The following is a 25,348-nucleotide window of genomic DNA, read 5'->3' as shown; positions in this document are numbered from 1 at the left end:
TGTGTCATGAATCCTACATCCTTCCCCTGCAAAGTAATAGCTGGGATTTGGCACCCTGCACACCACCTATCCTTTCACGCACTGGTCATATCTTCCCCAGACTGTCAGAGTTGTTTGGTCTCAACTTAAAACCACTACTTAAAGGGATATTCCAGTGTAAGTTTAATCCATGTTCTAATACACCTTGACACCAAGTACGACCCCCCCTCGAGAGATAAAGTTTGCGGACTGCTAGCTTACGTAGTTTTAGCATCCTCAGAAACAACCGCACAACAACAATACATTGCAGTAAATGGGTCCAAGTATAAATCGGCATCAAAAAGTCACAAATAATGCTCAGAACAGCACCAAATTTAGCATCATTAGAAACAGGGTTCCAGCACATATTTTGAGGCATCAAACATTTGATATCGTTGCCGGCTTTGTCAGAAAAGATAAACAAAACTCACCACCTGAGAAGCCTCCTTGTTGCCCTGTGAGTCGATTACCGAGTGCAGTAGAGTCCCGCAGTAATAACATTCACTGAGCTGCGGAACTCTACTGCACTCAGTAATCAATTGACAGGGCTTCCCCACAACGAGCCTGCAGCTTGAGGTGAGTTTTGTTTATTTAAGTTTTAACCTGACAATAGAGGACTTAATTGATTTTCCTAACGATCAGCATATACCGAACCAAAAACCATGACCACAAAACTGTAATATGAATTGAACTGTGGATTTTGTGAACCGTCCCACCCCTATGTAGAACATACAGTTTGAAACAATATTCCAATCTCAGATTTACCATTTCTCAGCCGATCAATTAAACTCCATCCTTTCACAACAATAACAATATCGACTCTGACAGCTGGGTGGAGATTCACAAAATCCACTTTGGCACCATCTCAATTAACTCCCATCTGGAGCAACCCTGATATTCTAAGCAACAAGAAACCAGTTCATTTCCGCACATGGTCAGAGAAAGAAATCACACACTGCACATCTTTCAGGATAACATGCTGGTTTCACTTCCCCATCCAGGTCATGAGTATGACAACAATAGCAAACAATTCCTGGAATATATACAACTCAAATCATCAAGTCAAACCACATAGATACAACCTAGATCTCCCTCAGTCAAGCTCTGAGTTAATTAACATCCATTCTGCAAGAAACATCTCTTCAAAATATACAGAATAATAACAGAAAAGTCAGACAAAGCACTATCCATACCAAAGTGCTATCCCAGAAATAAGAAAGGGAAAGAAGTTCAACATTGCAATCAATGCAATGTTATTATTAGGTTACTTTAACAAACTCCTCCTACAGATTTAACACCACAGACTTCATATTCAGTCAGTTTCATCCTCAGATCATGAAGATGAAAGTTTATCAAAATCTTTTGCCTCCATTATACCTGGTGGCCGTGGCAGTGTGGTTGATTTCGCCATAAAGCAAATTGGTCACACATGTTGAGGGTTTCGCCCTGAATACGTCTACACATCAGCACTGTGTCATATCCATAGCGCCACCCACTGGACACAGGAAGTCAACCTCATATCAATCAATCTTACTTTACTTTATATATAACTTTTCATACAAATAACAAGTAGCACAACATGCTTTACACAATAAATGAAGGCAGCTGAAACGCTATCTAACTCTCAGCCATTAGCAGTGTGGACAAACATCATCTGACTGATGACATGACAGGTTGTTTTCTAAATATCATACACTACAACATTGTTGGGGAAGAAATATCATTCTCCCAGGACATTATGTCTCCAAAAAATAGGAGGTCATACATGTCATTAAAGTCTGGATAAAGTTAGTGTTGATTGCTCTACACGAAATCTTCTCATCGTCTCTGCAACCTAAATACTCAAAGCTACTGTAGATATGTCTACAGAATAGATGTCCGATGAATCGAGCCAAGGTTAAGCTAACTGTTTGCGTAAACCTTATAAGGAGGCCTTGGATATATCTCTATGAGTAGAAGTGTCTCTGACCTATTTTTACCTCTTAGTCTTCTGGCTAGAGGAGAGAGACTCTGCATCACCCCCCTTGCTATGTTATTAAACAGATAACCATGTATGGACGCACTGCCTCCTGAAGCTGTAAGATATAATTTGGACATTGGGGAAGACTTGGAAGGATTATCATGCTAATGACACCACCATAGTCGGACTGAATTGGAATAAGTATTCCTTTATTGTCAGGGAAATTTGTTTGCCACAGCAGCCAAAGAACAGTAGTGTCTAAACAGTAACAGTATTAATGAAATAAACAGTATAATTAAAAGGTAAAAAATAGTAGTGCTGGGCGGTATGACCAAAAATGTATGTAACAATATTTTTCAAAATTCTAAGGGTGTCACGGTATAATAGGCAGCACATTTGCTGCAAGGTAAAGGCTGCACTCTGCCGCCCTGTCTATCTAAAAGGGAAGTTTAATATTCCTTCTTTCCCAAATAGGCGCCACTGGGGTAGGCATGAACATGTGATATGAAGCACGAAGTTGGGCGTGAACAGTGACGTACAACATATGCAAATGTGGCAACACTTGACAAATTTACTTAATTATAGACCCGTGGCCCATATTCTCGCCTCCTCAGTCAAACACAGGCCGATGCTGAACCCCCGCTAGGAAGCAGGTCGAATTTGTCTTCCCATTGGAGTTTAGAACGAGGTTCCTAGCGGGGGGCTTTTAATTTGAAAGTAGCAAGCATTAGCAGCTAACAAGCAGACAGCTACAGAGACTGAGGAGAGCTAGCACCTCCCAGATCTCCAGTTGCTCATCTTGACATCCACGGATGAAGTCATTAACTTGATGTCTATCCTAGCCATCTTCACCGTAACATAACACCAGAGCACTACTGTTTACTCTCACCACACCTCACAGTTGCACCATGCCTGTTTAGAAGCACAACACTGAAAAGGGTCCGGTCTGAAACAGTGTTGCGTGGCGCAGTGTAGCGTTCCGAATATTGTGTAATCAAATACACCAGTATGGAGGTATATTAGAAATTCATATCATAATGAAAATACACACCGGTATTTGGTGTGAACCGGTATACGGCCCAGCACTAAGAAACAGAATAGAGCTTCTATATACATATGAACATAACAAACAACAGTGAGTCACCTACAGGGAGGAGATTCAGCATCTGACAGAATGGTGTTTGTACTGAACTTAAACACCTCGAAAACCAAGGAACTGATTGAGGATTTCCAGAAATCCAAATGCACAGGGGAGGAGGTAGAGCGGATAGAAAGCTTCAAGTTCCTTGGGGTTCACGTCTTGGCTGACCTCACCTGGACCACACACATCTCTCATCAGGTGGGGAAGGCCCAACAGAGACTTTACTTTCTCAGGCTGCTAAAGCACGCTCACCTCACACACCAACTGCTGACCAACTTTTATCAGTTGGCGATAGAAAGCCTCCTGACCTGTTTTAATATACCATGATAATATTACAGCATGTTATCATTTATTTTAAATACATAATGATGATAATGATATGCTGATTGTTGGAAATGGCAATGTAAATTCATATCAAGTTAACTTGTTTATCTATTCAATTAATTTTTCATATACTCAAATTAATCTATTTGATCGGCACACCTCCCTCAACTGAAAGGTGTGTAGGTGTAATGTTAAGGTCAAAGTGGTTATTTCCACTGTGTGGTGCTGCATTTCCTGGCTGCTCACAGCTTTTCATCTCTGCATTTAGTATGTGTACTTCACCCACCTTGTAGTGACGGTGGATTTTTCATTATGGAATTAAATCTCATCACTTGTTCACTCTTAAAAAAACCACAGGAGCTGACAGTCGATGTACTCCAGTAAAGGGGAAATTAATGGTGAATCCCCATTACCACAGCCTTTGTAGACCAACCCACGCAAGACTACTAGGAAATTTCGACATTTTGCCCTTTGCTTCCGTTATGCTCTCAGTCTCTCTGTTTCTATATAAAGCAACTAGGTATTAGGTATTTGAGAGTGAAATAAGCAGGCTTGGAAAGTAAAGGAATACATGGAATGGGATTACATAATCAGAATACATACAAAGGTAACTGTATTCTAGTAACGTTGCTAAAAAAAGAATAACATTATTGATACTCTCAATAAAAAGGGGAATTACTGATAGTTTAACAATTTTAAAATAAAGAATACTATATAAGTCTGTAACCATGCACATGACAACATGTCTCACACCACACCATTCTGGTCCATTCAGTGAAACTGTATCCACTATCGTTACTAACATATCATAAAAATAATCTTAGATGTATTTATTTTCTCTTGTCTTAATTTGTTAATGGTTGGTATTAACCTGTTAAGGATCACCATTCCAACATAGGAACACCCTTCACCAAGAGGGGGTGCTCCAAAACTTTGTAAAAACTTTGGTAATAATTTTAAGCATCAGTTCTTAACAGTATATACTCATGCCACACACTGTTGGGAAGCTGAGACTGTCGTGATTATTTTAAGCCCAAACACAAAGGAAAAAAGTTATTTCCAGACCATGTAATAGCCTTCTAAACTCACCATGACACAACATTAGAAAGAGCCCTCTACCGCAAGAAGCAAGAATGTTCTGTTTGTATTGCCAAGTTTTTCTACAATTTTTCTAATATTTATATAAAACATTTTCCAAGTTCACTTTGGCTTTTTTCTAATTAAAATCCTGTAGGCGGAATGGTAAAAATGTTGTTTTCAACGGTTATGCCTCTGTCATTCTATCCCAGAATGAGCAGCATCAAATCAAGAAACAAGCAAGAAACCCCAGGGTCTTAACTTTCATTTGAAACCAAGATTATGTTTCTAGGTAAAAGGGGTTCTCAAGTTATGAGCCTTTGAATCTCAGTAGGCGCTCTTGGAAACCAAAAGTCCCAAGCAAAACGCACAGACATGCCTTTAGAAAAAAAAATGTGAAAAATCAATTTTTCAGTCTTTTACTTCAGGTTTAGAGTGTAGCAAGTTGAGACCTGTGGCTATGGCCTAATTGTGTCTGCTGTAGCCATAGACATACCTGAACCCTTATATCTTAGTCAGTTTATTGACATTTGAATTGGACGGAAACCAAAACATGTGTTCCAACCTCTGTAACTCTGTGTCGGTACGTCATAGAATCACACTTGCACTTCTAAAAAAAAACTTGAGGGTGTTACCTTTCCAATGGCACATCACTGAGTCTCAAACTATGTGGGAGCTGTCATGCTTTTAATTTCAGTATGTCATTTTGGAAAAAGAACCTTAAAATTGGGGCATTCACTAACAGGGTATTAAAGCGATCCAAGAAACACACCGAGTCTATTTCTGACAGAGGACAGCAGCCATGTCAATCAGCCAGCAGAACGGCCCAGTGCATCCCGATTCAAAATTAAAAACACATTGTGCCAATTCAGGCTCTAAAGCACCACAAATGCAGTAATGTTAACAATAAACACTCTTAAAACAAACCATAATAGACTGATTTCACTACATAGCCAACTCAACAACATTAGGCACAAAAATCAAAGAGAAATTATTAAATTAACACAGTCTGCACAAGTCAACATCATCAACCAGGCACGATGCTTCCCAACTGAAACACTTCCAGTGGGATGAGAAGCTGCATGGAGTAGTGCTGGGTGGTTTGACCAAAAATGTATATCATGGTATTTTTCAAAATTCTAATGGTTTCATGGTATAAAAGGCGGCACATTTGCTGCAAGGTAAAGGCTGCATTCTGCCGCCCTGTCTATCTAAAAGGGAAGTTTAATATTCCTTCTTTCCCAAAAAGCCGCCACCGGGTTAGGCATAAACATGTGATGTGATGTGAAGCACAAAGTTGGGCATGAACAGTGACGTACAATATATGTATCAGAAGAAATGTGGCGACACTTGACAGATTTACTTAATTATAGACCCCTGGCCCATATTCTCGCCTCCTCAGTCAAACACACTCCAATGTTAAACCCCCGCTATTAAAGGAAGCGTGCAGTGGAGCGCCTCGCGTTAGCTGCCTCAAGCAACAGACAGCTAACAGGAAGCAAATTTGTCTTCAAAATAAGAGGTTTACATTGCACCCCACTGGAGTTTAGAACTGGGTTCCTAGCGGGGGGCTTTTAATTTGAAAGTAGCGAGCGTTAGCAGCTAACAAGCAGACAGCTACAGAGACCGAGGAGAGCTAGCACCTCCCGGATCTCAGCGGCTTTCCAGTTGCTCATCTTGACATCCGCAGATGAAGTCATTAACTGCAATGTCTATCCTAGCCATCTACACACACCTTGCAGTTGCACCATGTCTGTTTAGAAGCGCAACACTGAAAAGGGTCTGGTCTGAAACAGTGTTGCACGGCACAACGTAGCGTTCAGAACGCTGTGTAATCAAATACACCGGTATGGGGGTATATTAGAAATTAATAATCTAACGAAAATATACACCGGTATTCGGTGTGAACCGGTATACCGCCCATCACTGGGAGGATGGAACAAAATAGTTTTGTACACATGAGGTAACAGAAATGTGCCCAGTGGAAGGTGAAATTTGTAGAGCTCAGAATCAGCTGTCATTTTCTTTTCTTGTACCTCTGGTTATACCTTTATTGGAAAATGGGTAGGGGTCCTAACTTCAAAACCCTAATCAAAAATTCTGAAAAACACCAAATTACATCTAATGCCAACATTTTGAATCTCTTGCAACAACAACTGCACAGAGCAGGACTGTGCAACGAGACATGAACTTTTCTCTTCAGTGTGACCAACCATTGTGACCTCCACATCTTTACTTTCTACCTCACTTCATAAAGGCTATGCTACAGTACATCAGAGCTTAGTGAATTCTTTCATTAGATAGAAATCATGAGGTGCTTTTACTATCTTGACAACAGAATGTCTGACTCAAGTAACCCACATTTCCTCAAATGAATCAGGACAAAACAGTGACTGTAATTACTGGTCTCCAATATGGGGCTCCAACTAACACGTAATTTCATTATCAATTAATCAGTCTAAACTTTCCTTTATTAAGTGACGGGAGACAAGGTATAGCAGCTTATTTTGTCATTTGAGAAACTCAAACATTCTGAATTTTTGCATGAAATGTTTCTTGTCAAAATAGTTGCCACTTTAATTCCTGGTTTCAAATTCAGTTTCATAAACTGTCCCCATAATTCACTGTCTTATCATATAACACCGAAGGCACAAACCTGACTGCAGTAGAAAAATGGTAATCTGGTCAAAGTCATAGAATGAATAAAAACTGTCCAAGTTTCTACTGACATTACAATATTACACAGTGTTGCAACATTTCTAGTTAACATGCTCAAACAAATTACCAGGAAATATGATGTAAACAAATATATAGGTGGTATTCCCCTTTAAACATAGAGCATTAACTATGTACAGCCAGCCACCAAATCATCCAATGCAAGTTGAACCCCGAACCAGTAGAGTGTTGTTTCTTCTTCTCCGGGAATGCATGGACATGTAACTGCACGCTCTGGATAAAGTTCAAGAGATGAAATAACCACATTATAATGCATTGCTTAGAGCCATAATTCCAAGCAGGTGAACCCAGCTTTTCTCTATTTTTACCACCCATGTCTACTATGAAAGGATTCAGCACAGTGTATAAGCAGTTGTGTGCTTAATCATGAGTTTGTTTCCACTCATGTATGGAGATGAATGCCACGCCAACAATACCTGACCCAGACAACCGACAGTAGCTTTTTACACTCATGGTGTACAATCTCACTGCTACTTGTATAACATTGCTGATAGTGGGCTATGTGTGTCTCTGTATATATCTCTGTGTGTATATGTTGGTGCATCAATGCGTAACTACCTCTTTAATAACACATCAGCTTTTCCTACATATTCCTACTTTTAAACTGCATGCAAAAGTGCTTCACAAAGCAAAATGAATGCATTTAAGTAGCCGTTAGGAATTACAATTTATTTACCTTGATTTAGCTAAGACTCAGCCATTTGAATATTCACAAGGTGAAAGGAAGGTTTTATTAATCTTGTTAAAATGGGGATTCAAATTTATATTTAAAGTTCTTGAAGTAAGTTTTAATCTGTGTGGGCAGAATATCATATTTTTTTCCCTCATTTAGTGTTAAAAAGTTTACCCATCCATACATTACTGTCAGTGAGAGAGGCGATAAATGTGTGCAATGCATTGGGATCATTTGACAAGAAAAAGGTCCAGCTGTATATCATCAATATAATAATGGTACTTGACCTGGTGATAGGGCCAATAATGCTGCCTTTAGGGATACCATATGAAATCTCACATATGAGTCTCACATATGACAGAAAATGGTCCATTTGACAAGCAAGTATTTGACCAAAAACAATTTTCCCTAAACGTTAACAGAGGAAAGCTCGATTAGAAATGGGCCTGAAATCGATTAGCTCAAACAAAACCACTTATTCACAGCATTTCTCAGTACCCAAGAAAGTGGAGGCAGAAGCGGTGGATGTGCAAGGGCGACAGGTCAAGGAGGCGATGTTCATAAATCGAGTAAAAGATCTTCAAGCTCAAAGGACTGTACATGAGCAGATCAGCATCTACAGTAGAATATTCCTGCTGTTTTTTTACTGATAAACACCACCTACAACTAAACTGCTTGTGTTTGTACAGTATGTTGACCAGTATGTTGACACACAAGTGCCCTCATCAGATTCACATTTTTAGCCAAGTAGTCTTTCACCATTTGAATTTGTGTTTTGGTGCATAATAATAAACACATCAAGTAGAAAAATGTAAGGGACAATAAAGGGCTGGTACTCCAAGTCGAAAGCATGAATTGATAAAATGAAATAAATTGAAGGTGTCGGGATTCACAGTATGCTGAGGACAGTCGAGTTCTGATCCATAAAAATAACTAATCATGTCGCACATCTGTTGCTTTACAGGCCAGAATATAAGGACTACATCTGGAACAATCACATCAAGTGCTGAACTCTGCCTGACAGATTTAGCTGTTGTTCTGTATTTACTCCTGGTTTTGCATTATCTCTAACTTGTTTGAATAAAGTCTGGAAAATATTTAATCTTTCGGAACACATGTAAATAATATCACTTCAAGAATAGTATACCTTTTATAATTTATACATATACAGTACAATTAGCAAACACAACTATATACAGGAAGGACGTCTAGAGTGTTACTGGCTGATTATGAACACAGATCATTGTTGGCCAACAGCTGAAGCTGATGACGTCTCAGTTCTCTAGGGTTTTACTTCTTCAGTGGCAGAAGTCCAATTAAATGATCTAATCAAGCTAAAACCTTAGTTCAACTTGAGTGTGTAAGGAAACGTACTGAGTGTGAGTGCAGACCAGCGGGGCACTGAGGAGGACTGGACATGGAGCGAAGTGTGAGAGCACCTCTAGTTAGTTGGTTAAATGTCAAAGTGTAGGTGGTTACTCAGCAGCCTCACAGTTAGGTGACATTATTAATGGCTTGAAGTGTCTGTATAAAGCAACAGTAAATAATTAATTGACCATTAATAAAGACATTATTTACAACACATAAACTGGGACCAAAAATGCGGGTGGCCAGTTGTAAGTGTCACGCTGCATTCACGTAGATACAAAACGAGAAACCACATTCTGATAAGGAAATATACCGTAGTCATTTATAAGCAACAAGAACCAATTATCACGGTGCAAAACAGGTTTTTCATCAGTAGAACAAGAGAATTTCTGAATTGTGGAAACTGTCTTGGCTGTGGTTTCTAACAGCTAACCAGGAAATGTGTGTTGGTTTCCCCAAACTAACATCGTGTGAATGACTTTCAAGCCAGGTTGAATTTCCTGAATGTACTTAATAGCTTCCGATATATAAAAAATAATAATAATAATATTTATATGAATAGTACTAACAATAACATAACATTTTTGGTTGTTAAAACAAAAGAAAATAAGGCATGACGAAATAAATGTAGCTTTAGTGATACAGGAGCAAATGAAGAGTTGAACACAGTATCTCTGATATCCACACAGCGTCTATGAAGACACTTAGTTATTTCACTTACCGAATGGCTCCTTACACGCCCTCAAACTGCTCATTTTGGAAACTGTGACGTCTCCCATCCAGGAAGATGTATCAAGGTGGGATATAAATTTCCTTTAACGTTAACAGATTAAGAAACAGGCAGTAATCCTCACGCTAAAGGCAGAGTAGAGGCTGCTGTCGGCTTGGTCGGCGGCTCACACAAATGAAACTCTCAGTTCGTGGAGATGTACCAGATTGATGTTGCCTTCATGGTCCCCTCGTAAATTATATAACGTCCTTTCGGAAGTCGTTAACAGGTGACTACTTATGATAAACGCTATATTAAGTTATAAGTTTAAGTGGGTTATGTAACATCAAGCGTGAGGAAAATATCAAAATATAAGTAAAAGAATGAAAAAATTTAGAGTTTATTTCTTAACTCTTTTAAGGCTTTATTTCTCTCGCCTTTGGAGGTAAAAATTGATCTAAAAAGTGATTAATTCTCTCAAGATAATCCGTCCAACCGACGGGTGATGAAGATTAGACAACAGGTGGGTCTCGCTGATACTCCGAGCTGCGTGTGTAGGGCATGAATGGCCGCACAGCTCAACTGCTGCAGGTGACAGGCAATCATGGCATCATCTTTACTGATAATTATACAAGGCAAACTCCATATTGAAAGATATGATTGGCATCAGCACGGCTGTCTGTGTGGAAAAACAGTGTGAGTGTGCAGCTGCAGCAGTTCTGAGATGCAGCCATCACGTGCTGCGTATGTTATGTCCGTGTCTCTACTAGATGCTGATGTCAAAAAAATTCATTCTGAAATTTGCAATTTTTGTCAAACAGCTCAATGCCACAGAAGTCACACGTTTTGTTGGAGTGTGATGTCCACAGCCTGACTGCAGGGATGTCCCTGAGTTTAATGTTCATCTCACAACCATAAATCATCTCCAAAGTCTCTCTGAGAATTTGCCAAATACCATTCCACATATCTCCTTCACATAACTGATCAGGTTGCTGATTGTGGCCTGTGTGAAGCTGCTGGATATTGGCTGAACAGGCCGTCATTGGACAAACATGTCCTGGGCTGGCACGGTTAAATGTAGTCTGTGGGGATGTAGCGCCAAACTCCTGGAAACCACGTTGGAAGCGGTTTATAGTAGTAAATTAAATAAATGAATAAAATCATGGCAATGGCTCTACTGGACATTTCTGCTGCGGTCATGTCAACTGTAGACTCCCTTAGAAAGTGTCATCTGTGGCATTGAGTTGTGATGAAACTGTACATTGCATAGAACCTTTTTTATGACCCTTCCAAAGCATAGCTGCACAATAATGATCCTGTTTAACTAGCATGTTAATATGCCTTGCCTCTTGGCAAATTAAAGTTCACTAACATGTATTTTAATTGTCAAGTACACCATGAGCTCAAAATTTGAATGTGAAAGAATTAATCCTGTCAGCAAAGAAAAAGTTTTAAATCTTTCACTTCACCTTGCGAAAAAATGGCAGAAAAAAACAGATGAGTTAATGTAACCTATTTCCGGTTGAGTGCTTTTATTTTGAAGGGACAGAACAGCAACGTGAGTAGTCTGAATGTTTCTGACTTGATCACGGCTGGAGCACTGAAATGAAGTGTGACCCTATCAGCGAATGGAAAATGTTCCCTTATCTTTAGGGTTCTAACACCGAAGGGGTAGAACCACTCTGAAATTGTGCCGGTTTATTATTAGTGTTTTAACCCCAAAGAGGTAGAACCCTATTGAGTTTGTGCCTGTTTATAATTATTAGGGTTCTAACCCCGAAGGGGTAGAACCCTTCTAAAATTGTGCCGGATTATTATTATTATTACTATTTGTTGTCCACCGCTTGAGCTCAAATTCCCGTGAGCTGGAATGGGCCAGAAACTTGACACTTGGCCCAATGATTGAATTAACAACAGCAAATAGATGAAGGAAATCAAGTAAACATCCAAAAGCATGTTTGGAATCTGTATAAATGGCGACAATTTTACCTTTTGCAAGATGACATGGTCTCTTAAGTGGACTTCAGCTACTTGGGCAGAACTTGAGGGTGGCAGGGTGGTGCTATAAATTATTGAAAAATTATCACAAATTGCATACCCTGCACATGGCACTCCAAGCAAAACCATCAGTGTAGAAAACTAGGTCAGAGTTGGAAAAAAGTTTCTGAAAGGTCAGGACTAAGGCTTAGAAGAACATGAAATTTGAAGTGTTGTAGCAAGTGAGGCATAGTCAATTATCCATTGTCCACAGTGACCTGTCATTCCTAAAGATGTCTTCGTCTGTGACACATTTGTGGGTTTTGGCATTTCCACTATAGCTTTTATCCTGGACTGAGGAAGGACTCTTGTAGAACCAATTCATGTTCATCCCAAGTATTTCTGACACAACTGAGCCTTCTTTAGTGAGGCTTTTGTGGCCCTTCACCACTAAAGCTTTGAGAAAGAAAACTGTGTCAGTCTAACAGCAGTAGAGGGAGAGGCCAAATGCAAACAGATACTGGCTATCTTTATGCAGAGGAACAGAGAAAAATGCACTGCAAAGGTTGAGATAGTATAATGAGTCAAACTGGCTGATATTGAAGATAATACAGTTGTAGGATTTGGAACTAAAGGAAACAGGGGAGTACCACTTCATTAATAGCTTGCAGATCTAGTATAGTTAAAGTATAGGAGTACTACATGGACTGTTTGTCATGACTCCAGATTCATGTCCTGGTGTTATGCTCTGATTATGTTTTTTTTGTCTTATTTTCTCATGTCTTTGTATTATGTCTTGTTGTGTCCTATGTTTTGTTTTTCCATGTCTTGTGTGATGTTTTGTTTTTCCATGCCCTCTTGTGTCTCTTGTCCTTTAAGTCTTTCCTGTGGTCAGCCCTCTGTCTCCCTCTGTCTGTCAGTCTTGTTCCCTCCTGGTCTGCTCCTCTGTGCTCCTCCCCTTCGTTATCACACCTGGCTTCCTCCCTCCTCTCTCTCCTCACCTGTTCCTCGTTTGGTAATCAGTGTCTGTGTATTTAGTCTCTGTGTTCCCTTCACTCCCTGTCCGGTCACTGTTTTCTGTTTGTATTCTGTCTTGGTTTGTCTTTGTATGTCCATGCTCCTGTTTGACTACCTGTCCCCTGTTTGGTATGTTTTGGTTTTGAGTTTTCCATGTTTGAGTTGAACTTTGATTTTTGATTTGTACTGTCTTGCTGTTTTCTTTTGTTGCTACTTTGTCTTGCTGGTTTTGTTTTGCTACTTTGCCTTTTGTCCCATTATGTCTGTTTTGGGGTTTTTTTGCATTCAGCTTTTGTTTAATAAAAGCTCACCTTTTGTTCCCCTTATCTTGCCTCCTGTGTAACTGTGTTTGGGTCCACCTCCCCTTTCCATAGTTTTCCCCTTTAAACCCCCAACCTGACACTGTTCCATGACACTATTATCCCTTGGTTTAACAGAGATAGAATTATGGGACAAATGCCTTCACTCTTTTCTTGAGAGAGGGGATCCAGCGAGTTCCTTGACAGGGGGCATTCTGTTTTAGCAAAATGTATGCTGGCTCATTGGTTTTAATCAAACCAATGTCATTAGAGTAATATTGACTGGGGCACACAAGACACAACTCTATCATTGACTTTCCCTTTCTCTTCACCTATTGGTTGATTTTGATTTATCAGAGCAGCTAACACAGTTGTTTTATGTTCATTAGTCTCTAAAAAAGATGCCATCAGGTTTGTAATAGATGGTGCCATTTAGTTCGTAACAAATCTCGTCCTAACAGATTCTCGGGTGTGGTATCTGATAGAAGAAAGGAGTGGAAAGTAGTGAATCTGGACATGCTTTTGGTGAAAGGATCCATGGATACTAGAGTAGTCTTAAATACAGGTAGACAAATAGGAATACTTCCAACCCCCACAGCTCTGTTTTCTTTAGAAACTTTAAAACGTGATGATGGTTTTACTGGAGAAAAAGAGAATCTATGTCTATCAAGAATTATGTTAATTCACATATATCATTTAATTAGGTTATTTTTTAGTTTTTGCTAATTTAGTGGAGCTTGAGTTACAATTTCTCGTGTTTCAATGTTGTCACTGTCCTGACAGTGCTACTGGTTATACTGTTGCGTTGATGGGTCTTCTATTTTGGTTACTTAATGGAGGTGCCTTGGCAGGGTACGTAGAGCTACTTTGTTTGGGCAGTTTCTTACCCAATGACCTGACTCATCACATAAGAAGCAATTCTCATGGTTAGAGAAAGGTGGCCTGTGGCTTTGCTCATGGTACGAGGGCCAGCATCTTTGGCACCCTTTCTCTTTTTGGGAGCTTCCTTTGCTACTGCGTTCTCCTCTGTTTGTTCCGTGTGTGGTGTGAGACACTTGAGAAACCATTAGCCTTTCATGCATTCTGCATATTATTTGTTCTGTGTTATCCCAATTACAATGGTGTTGTGCTATTTCTACCAATTCAGTCACTGGTTTTCTTGACCACCCGACTGTCAATTGTAACTTTGTCCAGATTTTTGGTTGAAGACTGTTCACAAACAAATGTTGCATGTAATCAGATGGACTTCCAGTCATCACCAGTGTTATCAACACTGGATTATTTTATCTCTCTTACAGGATAAAGGCTTTTTTATTTCGATAGTATTTATTTGGTTTAGTGTTTCTATAGGACATGTCCGTTTGACTGTCTGGCATAATCTTAGTCTGCGTTGTGTTTTCTTCTTCTTCTTCTTCTTCTTCTTCTTCTTCTTCTTCTTCTTCTTCTTCTTCTTCTTCTTCTTCTTCTTCTTCTTCTTCTTCTTCTTCTTCTTCTTTTTTAGCTTTTTAATTTTGATCTGTAAGAGAAACTATTTAAGATTCTGCATAACAGCAGCTACTTTTATCCATCTAATTTTTGAGGGAGGAGAAATGCTTATTTTTTATCTTATCTGGGAGAGCACTTACTTTCTCTCTCATATTTTCCAGTCTTAGAATTTTACTTAACCCAATTAGCGTCACCATAATTATCATGCATGTACTTTGCAGGACCAGTAAATCTCTCTCAGACCTTCTACTGAAACAACTTCCCATTTTCCTCTTGAAAGCTCTCTCTAAAACAAAAATAAAAAGTTCCATCATACTCTCTTACTTTAACCAACAATTCACATACAAGGTTGTGTAACGAGAATAAATCCGATCATTACATAATGAGAATAAATCAGATTGTTACAGAATGAGAAATATACATCCAAGTTTTGGGATGTCTTACCCCTGGGCTAACAAATTATCCTTACTGTTTCCTACTGGTCCTACATAGGTCTGTCTTCTCAGTGGGCAAACCTCTTGTTCCCCAAATCAGAGCTCTATATTAGCAAGTTGATATTAAGTAGGATGCTAACCCCTAGATGCTTGGCCTTCATGAGAGCGAATCTTCATAAGACTAGGAAAACACAAGCAATTCCACAACCAAATCAAAAGCTATGAAAACAAGCATTCTTATACATCTAAAAACTAACTTCCCAATAACATCAGTTTTGAAACCATACAGTCCAGAGGTCGACAATATAAATGGCCCGGTGGCCCGAATGTACTTTTAAAACTGTCAGGGCCACCAGAACGCTCCAAGCACTGGCCCAGTGGGGCCAGTGAAAAATAATGCCTTGACAAAAGATAACAAGTAAAAAATTTAATAAATCTAATTTCACGTTAATTCCCTGTGGTTTTAAATGATTTCTTTGAAATTGTCTCGGTAGCTTTTTACCGCTAATAGTGTTACAAGATCACAACCCGATCAAAGACATCTACTGTCTGTGCGCAGCGGAACACTTGTCGCTCGCTCACTGCTGCTGATTGAAGGTTGTCACTAGAGCCAATAAGAACCCCACATCAAGTTCCAAAAAGCCGATCTATGGAATCGCTAGGCCGTTAGCCGCTCGCAGCTGTAGCCAAGATTGAAGGCGATCATGACCCCAAGGTGCAAACTGCTCCAGGAAGACACAGACACAGAGACCCCTCCAATGGATGCATCAATGTTTGAACAAGGGGCAATTAAGTCAGCTGCTGCACCTTCCTGGGAGCCTATGGACTCCCCAACTGAACTGTGGCTTAGGCAGCTCAGTGGCTTTCAGTTTTCCGACGGGTGAGGAGAAGGAGTTAACCCTGCGGCGTTAGAGCTCAAGCCAGCCACCGAATTAACACAGCGTCTATGGGGAGCCCATGCGCCATCACACTCTCGAGCAAAATGGCCAGGCTGCTCACACTTTCTACAGATCAAAAGGCCATTACGAGAAATTTGACCTTAGGGACGAGGGGCCTGCAGGGAGGCATCAGTCTGGGTCAACTGGTCAAGCTGCTCCTGCTGGCGCTTCAAAAGATCCATCAGTTCACTGAATCCTGGGCCAGGAGGGGTGATGTTAGGGGCAGGCTGGGCGTGGCCCTGTACTCTGTACTGCAGGCCCTAAGCTGCAGGCAAAGAGGTACTACACCCCCTAGCGCCTCCTGGAAGACCCTCCTTCTCCCAGCGAATTGCCTCACTATGTAGCTCCAACAGGGTGACAGTTGGTTGACGACGAACAAATTGTTTGGGCTCTCGATGAAGAGAACAATCAAGCACATGCTCAATGAATTGGTCCTGAAGGAGAACATCTGCATTTGGTACCCCATCAGGAGCGCACTATTTGACCTGTGCTATTAAAGCCATATGGGCTAAAGAAAACTTGTGCAGTGTCTCCCCCTCAAGTTGGTGCCGAGAAAAGAACGCCTGCTGCAAAGTTACATAAGGCTGGGCACAGCCATGAAGCTCCTCTAAAATAGCGAAAACCTTACTGGCGTCTCCTCGCTCCGCAGCAGAGCGAAACTTGATCTCTTCCTTTGCTTCTCCTTCCAGATGATCAAAAATAAAGAGGGCCTGGTCAGCAGCACCCAGATGGCGACCTGTCACATAAGCAATACATTATCGGTCGCTTGCAAACCTAGGATATAGGTAACTGAAGGACTGTAAACCCAACACTCACATACAACCTGTTATGCCTCAAAATGTCATGTACAGTCTATCTATACTACTTTTCATCTGAACGGTAAACGTTCATGGCAGTTTTGAAAGGGTGCAATAACAAAGTCAATATTTACATGGGGTTCATTTGTAATTGGAGCACAGTGGCCATTATTAATAATCAAGAATGTGCAGGTAGCTTTTATCTATTTTTTTCTCACCTTTCCTCTGAGGTTAATTCACGAACCATTACACAGACTTCACATTGAGTGGATGGATAATCTTCAATTTCAAATGAAACTTTTTTTATTCTTATTATTATTTTATGTATGGCAGCTACTTAACGTAACTAAGTCAGTAATCCTAATCTTAGAGGATCATTATCTCTTTATCTGTTCTATTCATGCATAGTTCTCGTAGGGCTTAGTTAACACCAAGTGTTCTTGTTCGATGGTATGCTCAATTGGTGATGGAGCAACCTACGTGGGTGGGCTGATATCCTTTAAGGAAGAGTACCAAGAGTATTTTGCCAACCTGCTCTCAACTCTTCATAAGTTTTCTTGTGTTTGTTTGTGCTGTATGTTTGTATTATTAGATCCAACCATTTTTTCCAAGGGCTTGAGGAAATGATATATCTTTACAAATCCAATGTGACATGACATCACAGAGACCGATACATAGGGCTCCTGGCTCTGTGGCATGGGCAATACAGTTAAACATCACAAGATGTTGTCATTTGAGATCATTTAGCCCACACAAGGCTGAGAAACAGTTGGATGGGCCAGGTCTCTCATTCCAGCTTTAACCACAACTCAAGAGGTGTTGCGATTCTCTTTAGGAAGGGAGTCTATTTCACCCATACTAAAACAATGCAAGACTCCAGTGGTAGATTTATCATGTTTTTTATATTTTCATAATACTTTTTATGGCTTTATTTGACAGTTAAGCTGAAGAGGTGACAGGAAACAGGACGAGAGAGAGGGGGAGTGACACGCAGCAAAGGGCCCCAGAGTTGAACCTGGGCTCGCTGCCATGAGGACAATGCCTCTGCACATGGGATGCCTGCTCTACCCACTGAGCTAAATGGTGCCCCAAATTTATCATATTAATTGGCAAGCTACGTATATAACTGTCTCATTATTCTCGTCAATATCTACAACTGAAATTGGGATGATCCTCAGTTTTTCACTAAAATAATTTTGTCCTTAACTGATGTCAACACCCACCAGCTTATTATAGCTGGAGACTTGAAATTCATCCGCAATTAGGCAGATCTAGTCCCAAACCGGGGAGCCAGCTGTGCAAATCTGGTGGTGTCCTTGACTCTTTCATGCACTCCTACAATCTTGCAGACCCATAGAGGAAACTGAATCCTGATGTGAAACAATTCTCTTTTTTTTCACCTGTCCACAAAAGTTACTCAAGGATAGATTACTTTCTGATCAATAATAACCTCCTCCCATATGTTACCAACTCACAATACCACAGTATTGTAGTGTCAGGTCATTCCCCTGTACAATTAGCCATTCACTTCCCAGATAACATCTGACCACAGCGAACATGGCAGCTTGACCTCTATTTGTTGCTATGTTCCGAACTTAAAAAGTTTATTGCTGGACAAATAGACCTCCTTTTCGAAATTAGTGACTATCCAAACATATGTTGTCGCACCTTGTGGGAATCACATAAAGCCTACATCAGAGGTCAGATAATTTCATAGACGCCACATAAGAATAAAGAACACAATAAACACAGACATCGATAAAAAATGCTCAACACACTTCACATCAGAACTACACGAAGAGTGCATCTTGTTACAAATGGAATATAATAATCTCTCTACTTAAAAGGTAGTAAGCAATTTGCTTAAAACTAAACACAAATTCTGTGAGCACGGTGAGAAAGCAGGTCAAATGCTTGCTCTTCAGCTCTGACAGTCAACCAGCAATTCTCAAATTACAGCGATTAACACTGGTCCAGGCGTAACCACACCTGATCCAAACCTTATGAAAAGCCAATTTAAAAAGTATTACTCAAACTTTTATTTGTCAGATGCGGACACAAATACAGCTAAAATACAATCCTATCTGGACTCTCTAGATGCTCCCACTCTCAATGCAGACATCCAGTCCTCCCTTGATCAACCTCTCGCCACCAATGAGATCCAAGCCGTAAATAACTCCACGCTGAGCGGGGGGACTCCAGGACCTGATGGGTTTCCAATTGAGTACTTTAAGACATTCTCCTCAAGCTTAGTCCCCTTACTTAAATCAATGTATGACGAAACTCTGGAGTCTGGCTGTTTATGACCAACTCTCACCCAAGCAACTATATCAATTAAAAAAGGATAAGAATCCACTTGAGTGCTCATCTTACAGACCCATCAGTCTCCTCTGTTGTGATTACAAAATCATGACCAATACCTTGGCTAACTGATTGAACAATGTGATACTAACACTCATACATTAGGATCAGACCTGATTTATTTAAGGCCGACAGCCCTTTTTCAACTTAAGGCAGTTCTTTAATGTAATGTATTCCACCCATTCCACACAGCATCCTGAGGTAATTTTGTCACTCGATGCTGAAAAGGCTTTTGATTGGATAGAGTGGGAGTATTTACATGCAGTCATGAAGAAGTACGGATTCGGGGAAACATTCAGAAACTGGATCAAAATTTTATATAGTAGCACTATGTCAGCTGGAAAAACAAATGGCTAAACATATATACATAGAAAGGCACGCGTCAGGGCCGCTGTCTGTCACTTAGCCATACAACCTCTGGTCATTGCAATCAGGGAGGATGGGAGGATCAAGGGCAGCACTAGAGGAAAACACAACCTGTAAGACTGCGCTTTATGCAGAGGACTTGCTCCTTTTTGTCGCCAACCCAGACCAATCTATACCTCACCTCCTGCAGTTACTACAGGAATTTGGGAGTTTCTCTAGCTATAAATTAAACTGATCAAAAAGTCTATTTTTTCCAATAAGTATAAGATCCAGTATAAGCAAAACACTAGACTATGACACTTTTCCCTTTAAAACTGAACATCAGTCCTTTAAGTACTTATGAGTACATGTAAGCAGTTCATTTAAATCACTCAAAAAGACCAACTTTGTTAATTTATTAGAGTAAACCAAAAAAGATTTAGAGAGGTGGTTGTGCTTCCCCGTCTCGCTTGCGGACTGCATCAATGGCCTCAAGATGACAGTATTGCCTAGATTCCTGTATTTGTTCGTAGCAATCCCTATCTGGCTCCCAAAACATTTCTTTATTAAACTGGATAAGTATGTCTCATCTTTTATATGGAATCACGCTACGCCTCGTATAAAGAAGAACTGTCCGGAAAGACGGAAGGAGGATTGGGTCTCCCCATCTTCCTCCATTATCAAATATTTCCAAACTGGCATATTGGGTGACGTCTTTCTCTGACAAAAATGGGCTTGCCTGGGCGATGGTGGAGCCTTCATCACATGCATGGATATCCCCTATCTCGCTGCTAACAGCTCCATTGGCAACACAGACAAATGGTAGGACTTTTTCTAATCCTGTGGTGTCTAATTCCATTAGAATTTGGGTACAATTTCATAAGCATTTAAACCTTGATCAGATGAACAGCCTCTCCCCTCTTTCTTTCAACCATCTCTTCGCACCCTCACAGACAGACCAGAATTTTGCTGGTTGGCATCGGCATGGACTAGTTTTCTTTGATGGTTTGTTTGATGAGAGCTCCTTCCTGTCCTATGAAGCCCTAGAAAAAGACCATAGTATCCCAAGGTCTCACCTCTTCAGATATCTCTAAACACGCAGTTTCACCCCCAAACATTTCCCTACTTACCCCAAGCTGCCAAAAAAAGATTCTGTGTATGCTTTATTCAATCTGAATCCATGGAACAGGGGTCTGATCTCCAAGGCATATACTATAATACATAATATGTCTGCCCCTTTGTCTGAAAATGACAAAACCTTTAACTGAAAATGCCTTAAACAACTTTGTTTAAAAAAAAGTAGATTTTAGAAATGAGAGTATGGCAGAGGAAAACAAGAAAAGCTGAGCTCGCCAAATTGATACCTTTTGGCTTGGGCAGTACATTTGCATCATGGATTAAGCTTTTATATACATCACCTATTGCTTGTGTCTCGACAATTATTGACTATTCTATTTCTCCCTTGAATGTAGTACCTGACAGGGCTGCCCACTCTCTCCATTGCTGTTTGCCACTGCCATTGAACTTCTAGCAGTAGTCCTCAGGTCCAGTCAGATGCTGGGCATCTCAAGAGGTGGCAGAGAACATAAATACTATCCCTATACGCCGATGACCTCTTGGTCATTCTTTCCCACCAGACAAATCTATCCCCCTAGTACACAACGTGTTGAAAGAATTTGGGCAAATCTCAGGTTAGAAATTAAATCTCCATGACAGCGAACTTATGCCAGCCTGTCCCCTCTCAAAGTTGCCATTCAGAACATCTCTGGAGCACTTTAAATATTTGGGTTATTGTGGAACTAAGAACTTTTCAGAACTTTTTAAATCTAACTGTTCCTCTCTTTTAGCCAGGCTGTCCCAAGACATCCACCAGTGGTCTCTCTTACCTTTGTCTCTCACTGGTTGGATAAATTGTATTAAAATGAATGTACGGGCCAAGTTTTTATATCTTTTCCAATGTATCCCTATCTTCCTCGCTAAACCATTTTTCCATTCACTTGATAGCTCAACCTCATAATTTATTTGTAACAAAAGCACCCCTAAGATAACACAAAAACCTAAGGAGTTGGGTGGCTTAGCGCTACCCAGCTTTTTGCTGTACTATTGGTCTGAAAACATTAGAACAGTATTGCACTGGTGCAACACCAAGTAGCCTATCTCCACCATGGCTTCAGACTGAGGAAACCTCATGTAGTCCCTCGTCTCTGATGTCTCTGTTGTGCCTCCCCCTTCACCACTCCATCACTGACTGCACACTCTAGCAGTGTTGTAGTGAAAAACTGCCTTATGATCTGGAATCAGTTCAGATGGCACTTTAGGTTACAGTTAATACCTGTCTTGTCCCCAGTACATTCTGACCATTTGTTCACTCTGTCAGTTGTTAACAAGGCTATTTTTGATCTGGAAAGACCAGGGGATTGTGTCAATAAAACACCTTTACATTACTGGCATATTTGCTTCCTTCAACCAGTTAACTCAAGCTTTCACTTACCATCTGTCTGTGCTCGCCATGGAGTTTTACAATGCAAATTGATTCACAGAGTTCACTGGTCTAAAAGTAAGCTGGCTTGTATCTATCCTGACATGAATCCAAACTGTGACAAATGTCACCAAGGACCAGCCAATCTCAGTCACATGTTCTGGTCTTGCCTCAGCCTTGCTCCTTTCTGGACATGCATTTTTGACTCACTCTCAGCCATCACATCTGCCAATATCCAACCCTCACCATTACTTGCCCTGCTTGGTGTCCTACCCATTGGCATTTCACTGTGGTCCTGTTTTGCTGAGCTTGTTGCCTTTCTCACGTTACTAGCAAGACATGCCATTCTGTTGCAGTGGAAGAGCCCCCCCAACTTGATTTCAATAGTTAAAGAATGCTCTTCATTTTATGAGATTGGAAAAAAATAGATATTCCCTTTGTTCTCAAAATAAAATTTAAATAAAATCTGGCAACCCTTCCTAGATCATGTCAGATCTCTCCAGGTAGACATTGACCTTACTGTCTCCTTGTTAGTCTCTTTGTTAGTACCATGTTTCACAGACTGAATCTTTGTATTAATTCCACCCCATATATGAGGTCTATTATACATGTTATGCTCAAAATCCCATAGATAAATCAATTCATTTATAAACATGGCATACACACAAAAGAGGACCTGAAGTGTGCCATTATCTAAGCATAAATTGGGATTTATCAATAAATGAATACACACTTAAATACTAAAATCTGTGTAATGTAACAGAAACCTTGCGCCATGTGTACAAACATTTTGGAAGCTAGGGGAATCAGCAAGAATGACAGTGAGGTGAGTCTAAGTGTAAGGCATCATTCTACCAACGTTTGCCAGTAACGTCACCACAAGTAGCAGGGGTTACTAGTAGTGCTGGGCAGTATACCAGTTCACACCAAATACCAGTGTATATTTTCGTTATGATATGAATTTTTAATATACCCCCATACCGGTGTATTTGATTACACAATGTTCAGAACGCTACCCTACACTGCACCGCGCAACAATGTTTCAGACCAGACCCTTTTCAGTGTTGCGCTTCTAAACAGGCATGGTGCAACTGCGAAGCTTGGTGAGAGTAAACAGTAGCGCTCTGGTGTTATGTTACAGTGAAGATGGCTAGGATAGACATCAAGTTAATAGTCAGTTAATAACTCCATCTGTGGATGTCAAGATGAGCAACTGGAAAGCCGCTGATATCTGGGAGATGCTAGCTTTCCTCGGTCTCTGTTGCCCGCTAGGAACCCTGTTCTAAACTCAAATAGGGTGCAATGTAAAGCTCTTATTTTGAAGACAAATTCGACCTGCTTCCTGTTAGATGTCTGTTGCTCGCTATTCCTTTAATAGCGGGGATATAACATCGGCATGTGTTTGACTGAGGAGGCGAGAATGTGGGCCACAGGTCTGTAATTAAGTAAATCTGTCAAGTGTTGCCACATTTCTTCCCATGCATATGTTGTACGTCACTGTTCACGCCCAACTTCGTGCTTCACGTCACATCACATGTTTATGCCAGTGACGGCTTTTAGGGAAAGAAGGAATATTAAACCTCCCTTTTAGATAGACAGGGCGGCAGAGTGCAGCCTTTACCTTGCAGCAAATGTGCCGCCTTTTATACTGTGAAATCGTAACTAGTGCTGGGCGGTATGACCATTTTGGTCATACTGCTCAGCAGAAGAAGAAAGAAGAAAGACATAAAGCACCTGAACACAAAGAGGAAAGAAAGACATAAGGGTAAAACATCTGGTGACGCAACCAGGAAATGCTTCAAAGTCTAGACCGTCCCTTTTAACAATGGTTGACGCGGTTAACAAGGTCCCTCCAAGGGACTCACCTTCGAAGTCCTCAAAAGCCGGGTCCTTTGAAGGATGCAGACCCTGAATTGAGACACAGCAACAGACGAGTGAGCTTGAGTGAGTTTTTACTTGATGGAAAGCTGGCAGAGGGTGAGGAGGACGGAGACAAATTGTTCCCAAGGGAGTCGCTGGGCCGTACCTTCAGAAATACATGAGTTTGAATGAAACAACAGAGAAAAATGACGTGTTCAGGTGCTTGCTGTGCAACCTCAAGAAAAAGCTGCTCTCAACGTCCAAGACCTTGAACACAAATTTAACACACATTCAGGTGATTCCAGAATAAGCTAACACAACCATCGCCAACCAAGCTAACCATCACATGTCAAATGCAGTCTGCAAACACCACCTAGCACCTTGTCATCAGCTAACCACTAGCTAGCTACAATATTTTCACTGTATGTTGGCAGAAAATTAGTTCAATTAAGCATGGGGGGTGAGTGGGTGGGAATAGGGGGTACAGAAGACAAACTTCAATAATAAACAAATACAGTAACATTACATATAGGAGGTAAGGGGTGGGGAAATGAGGGAACAGAGAAAAATTTGAAAGGTTTACATTACTCTGAATTATTACTTTTGTAATTTTTAACCAGCAGATGGTAAAGCAAAAATGCAATTTCTACAAAACCAAAGTATGGTGGTTAATCAAAATTATTATCTTAAAATGTATGTAGATATAGCTACTAATACCACTTTCAAAACTGCCAGTTATATGGGATACTGGTAGATGGATAGAGTACTTTATTGATCCAAAAGGGAAATTAAAGTGTTACAGCCACTTGACAGAAATCAAAATACAAAAACAATGATGGGGTAAAAGAAACAAATACAATTAAAGGCTGAATTATATACAATAACTCAATAGACTGACTCAAATATAACATAAACATTCATGCTTAAACTAGAATACAGACTAGAGAACCTTAACAAAAACTATAACTATATTACACAATTTGCTTAGTATACACTGTTTAATTATGTTAATATGCTACAGTGTAGTACACTGTACATTTGTTCAAGTCAGGCAGATATTGCTATGGTAGTAAGGTGCATGATCATCTATGGATGTTAGAATTAAGTGTGCACTGACAGCTGAATAATACAATATGCAAAATAGTGAGAGCACAGCTTATTATTTAATAAACAATTGAATGTAACATTTGTGCCTGCTTATCTGTCTGATTGACAGTTTTATTGATCACTGAGATAGCTTGACTTGGAATGAAATTGTTCCAATGTAATGTGGCGGACACTGCCAACTGTCTATTTTCAGTGTTCTGGCACCTTAAAACCATCAACACACAAGCTAAGATCATTTCAGAC

At 40.3% G+C, this 25,348-nt stretch overlaps 1 protein-coding gene across 6 annotated transcripts in view; it reads right to left on the bottom strand.

Moving 5' to 3' along the window:
• The window catches only part of edaradd (EDAR-associated death domain), a 44,435-nt gene that overhangs the window by 16,182 nt on the left and 2,905 nt on the right, over positions 1–25,348 (bottom strand). For 4 of the 6 annotated variants that reach the window (XM_037124169.1, XM_037124170.1, XM_037124171.1 and 1 more), the window contains exons 2-3: positions 24,004–24,164; positions 16,785–16,892 (exon numbers count right to left, since the gene is read on the bottom strand). In XM_037124169.1, the coding sequence (XP_036980064.1) occupies positions 16,785–16,892; positions 24,004–24,164 (269 nt within the window). Of the gene's footprint in view, positions 1–10,018; positions 10,215–16,784; positions 16,893–24,003; positions 24,165–25,348 lie in introns of those variants that run through there. The other 2 variants (XM_037124173.1, XM_037124174.1) reach the window with 1 other exon arrangement.

The sequence above is a fragment of the Acanthopagrus latus genome, chromosome 15, assembly GCF_904848185.1.
Source record: "Acanthopagrus latus isolate v.2019 chromosome 15, fAcaLat1.1, whole genome shotgun sequence".
NCBI lineage: Eukaryota > Metazoa > Chordata > Actinopteri > Spariformes > Sparidae > Acanthopagrus > Acanthopagrus latus.
The sequence above is the reverse complement of the archived record's forward strand: the minus strand, read 5'-3'. Positions and strand labels throughout refer to the sequence as shown.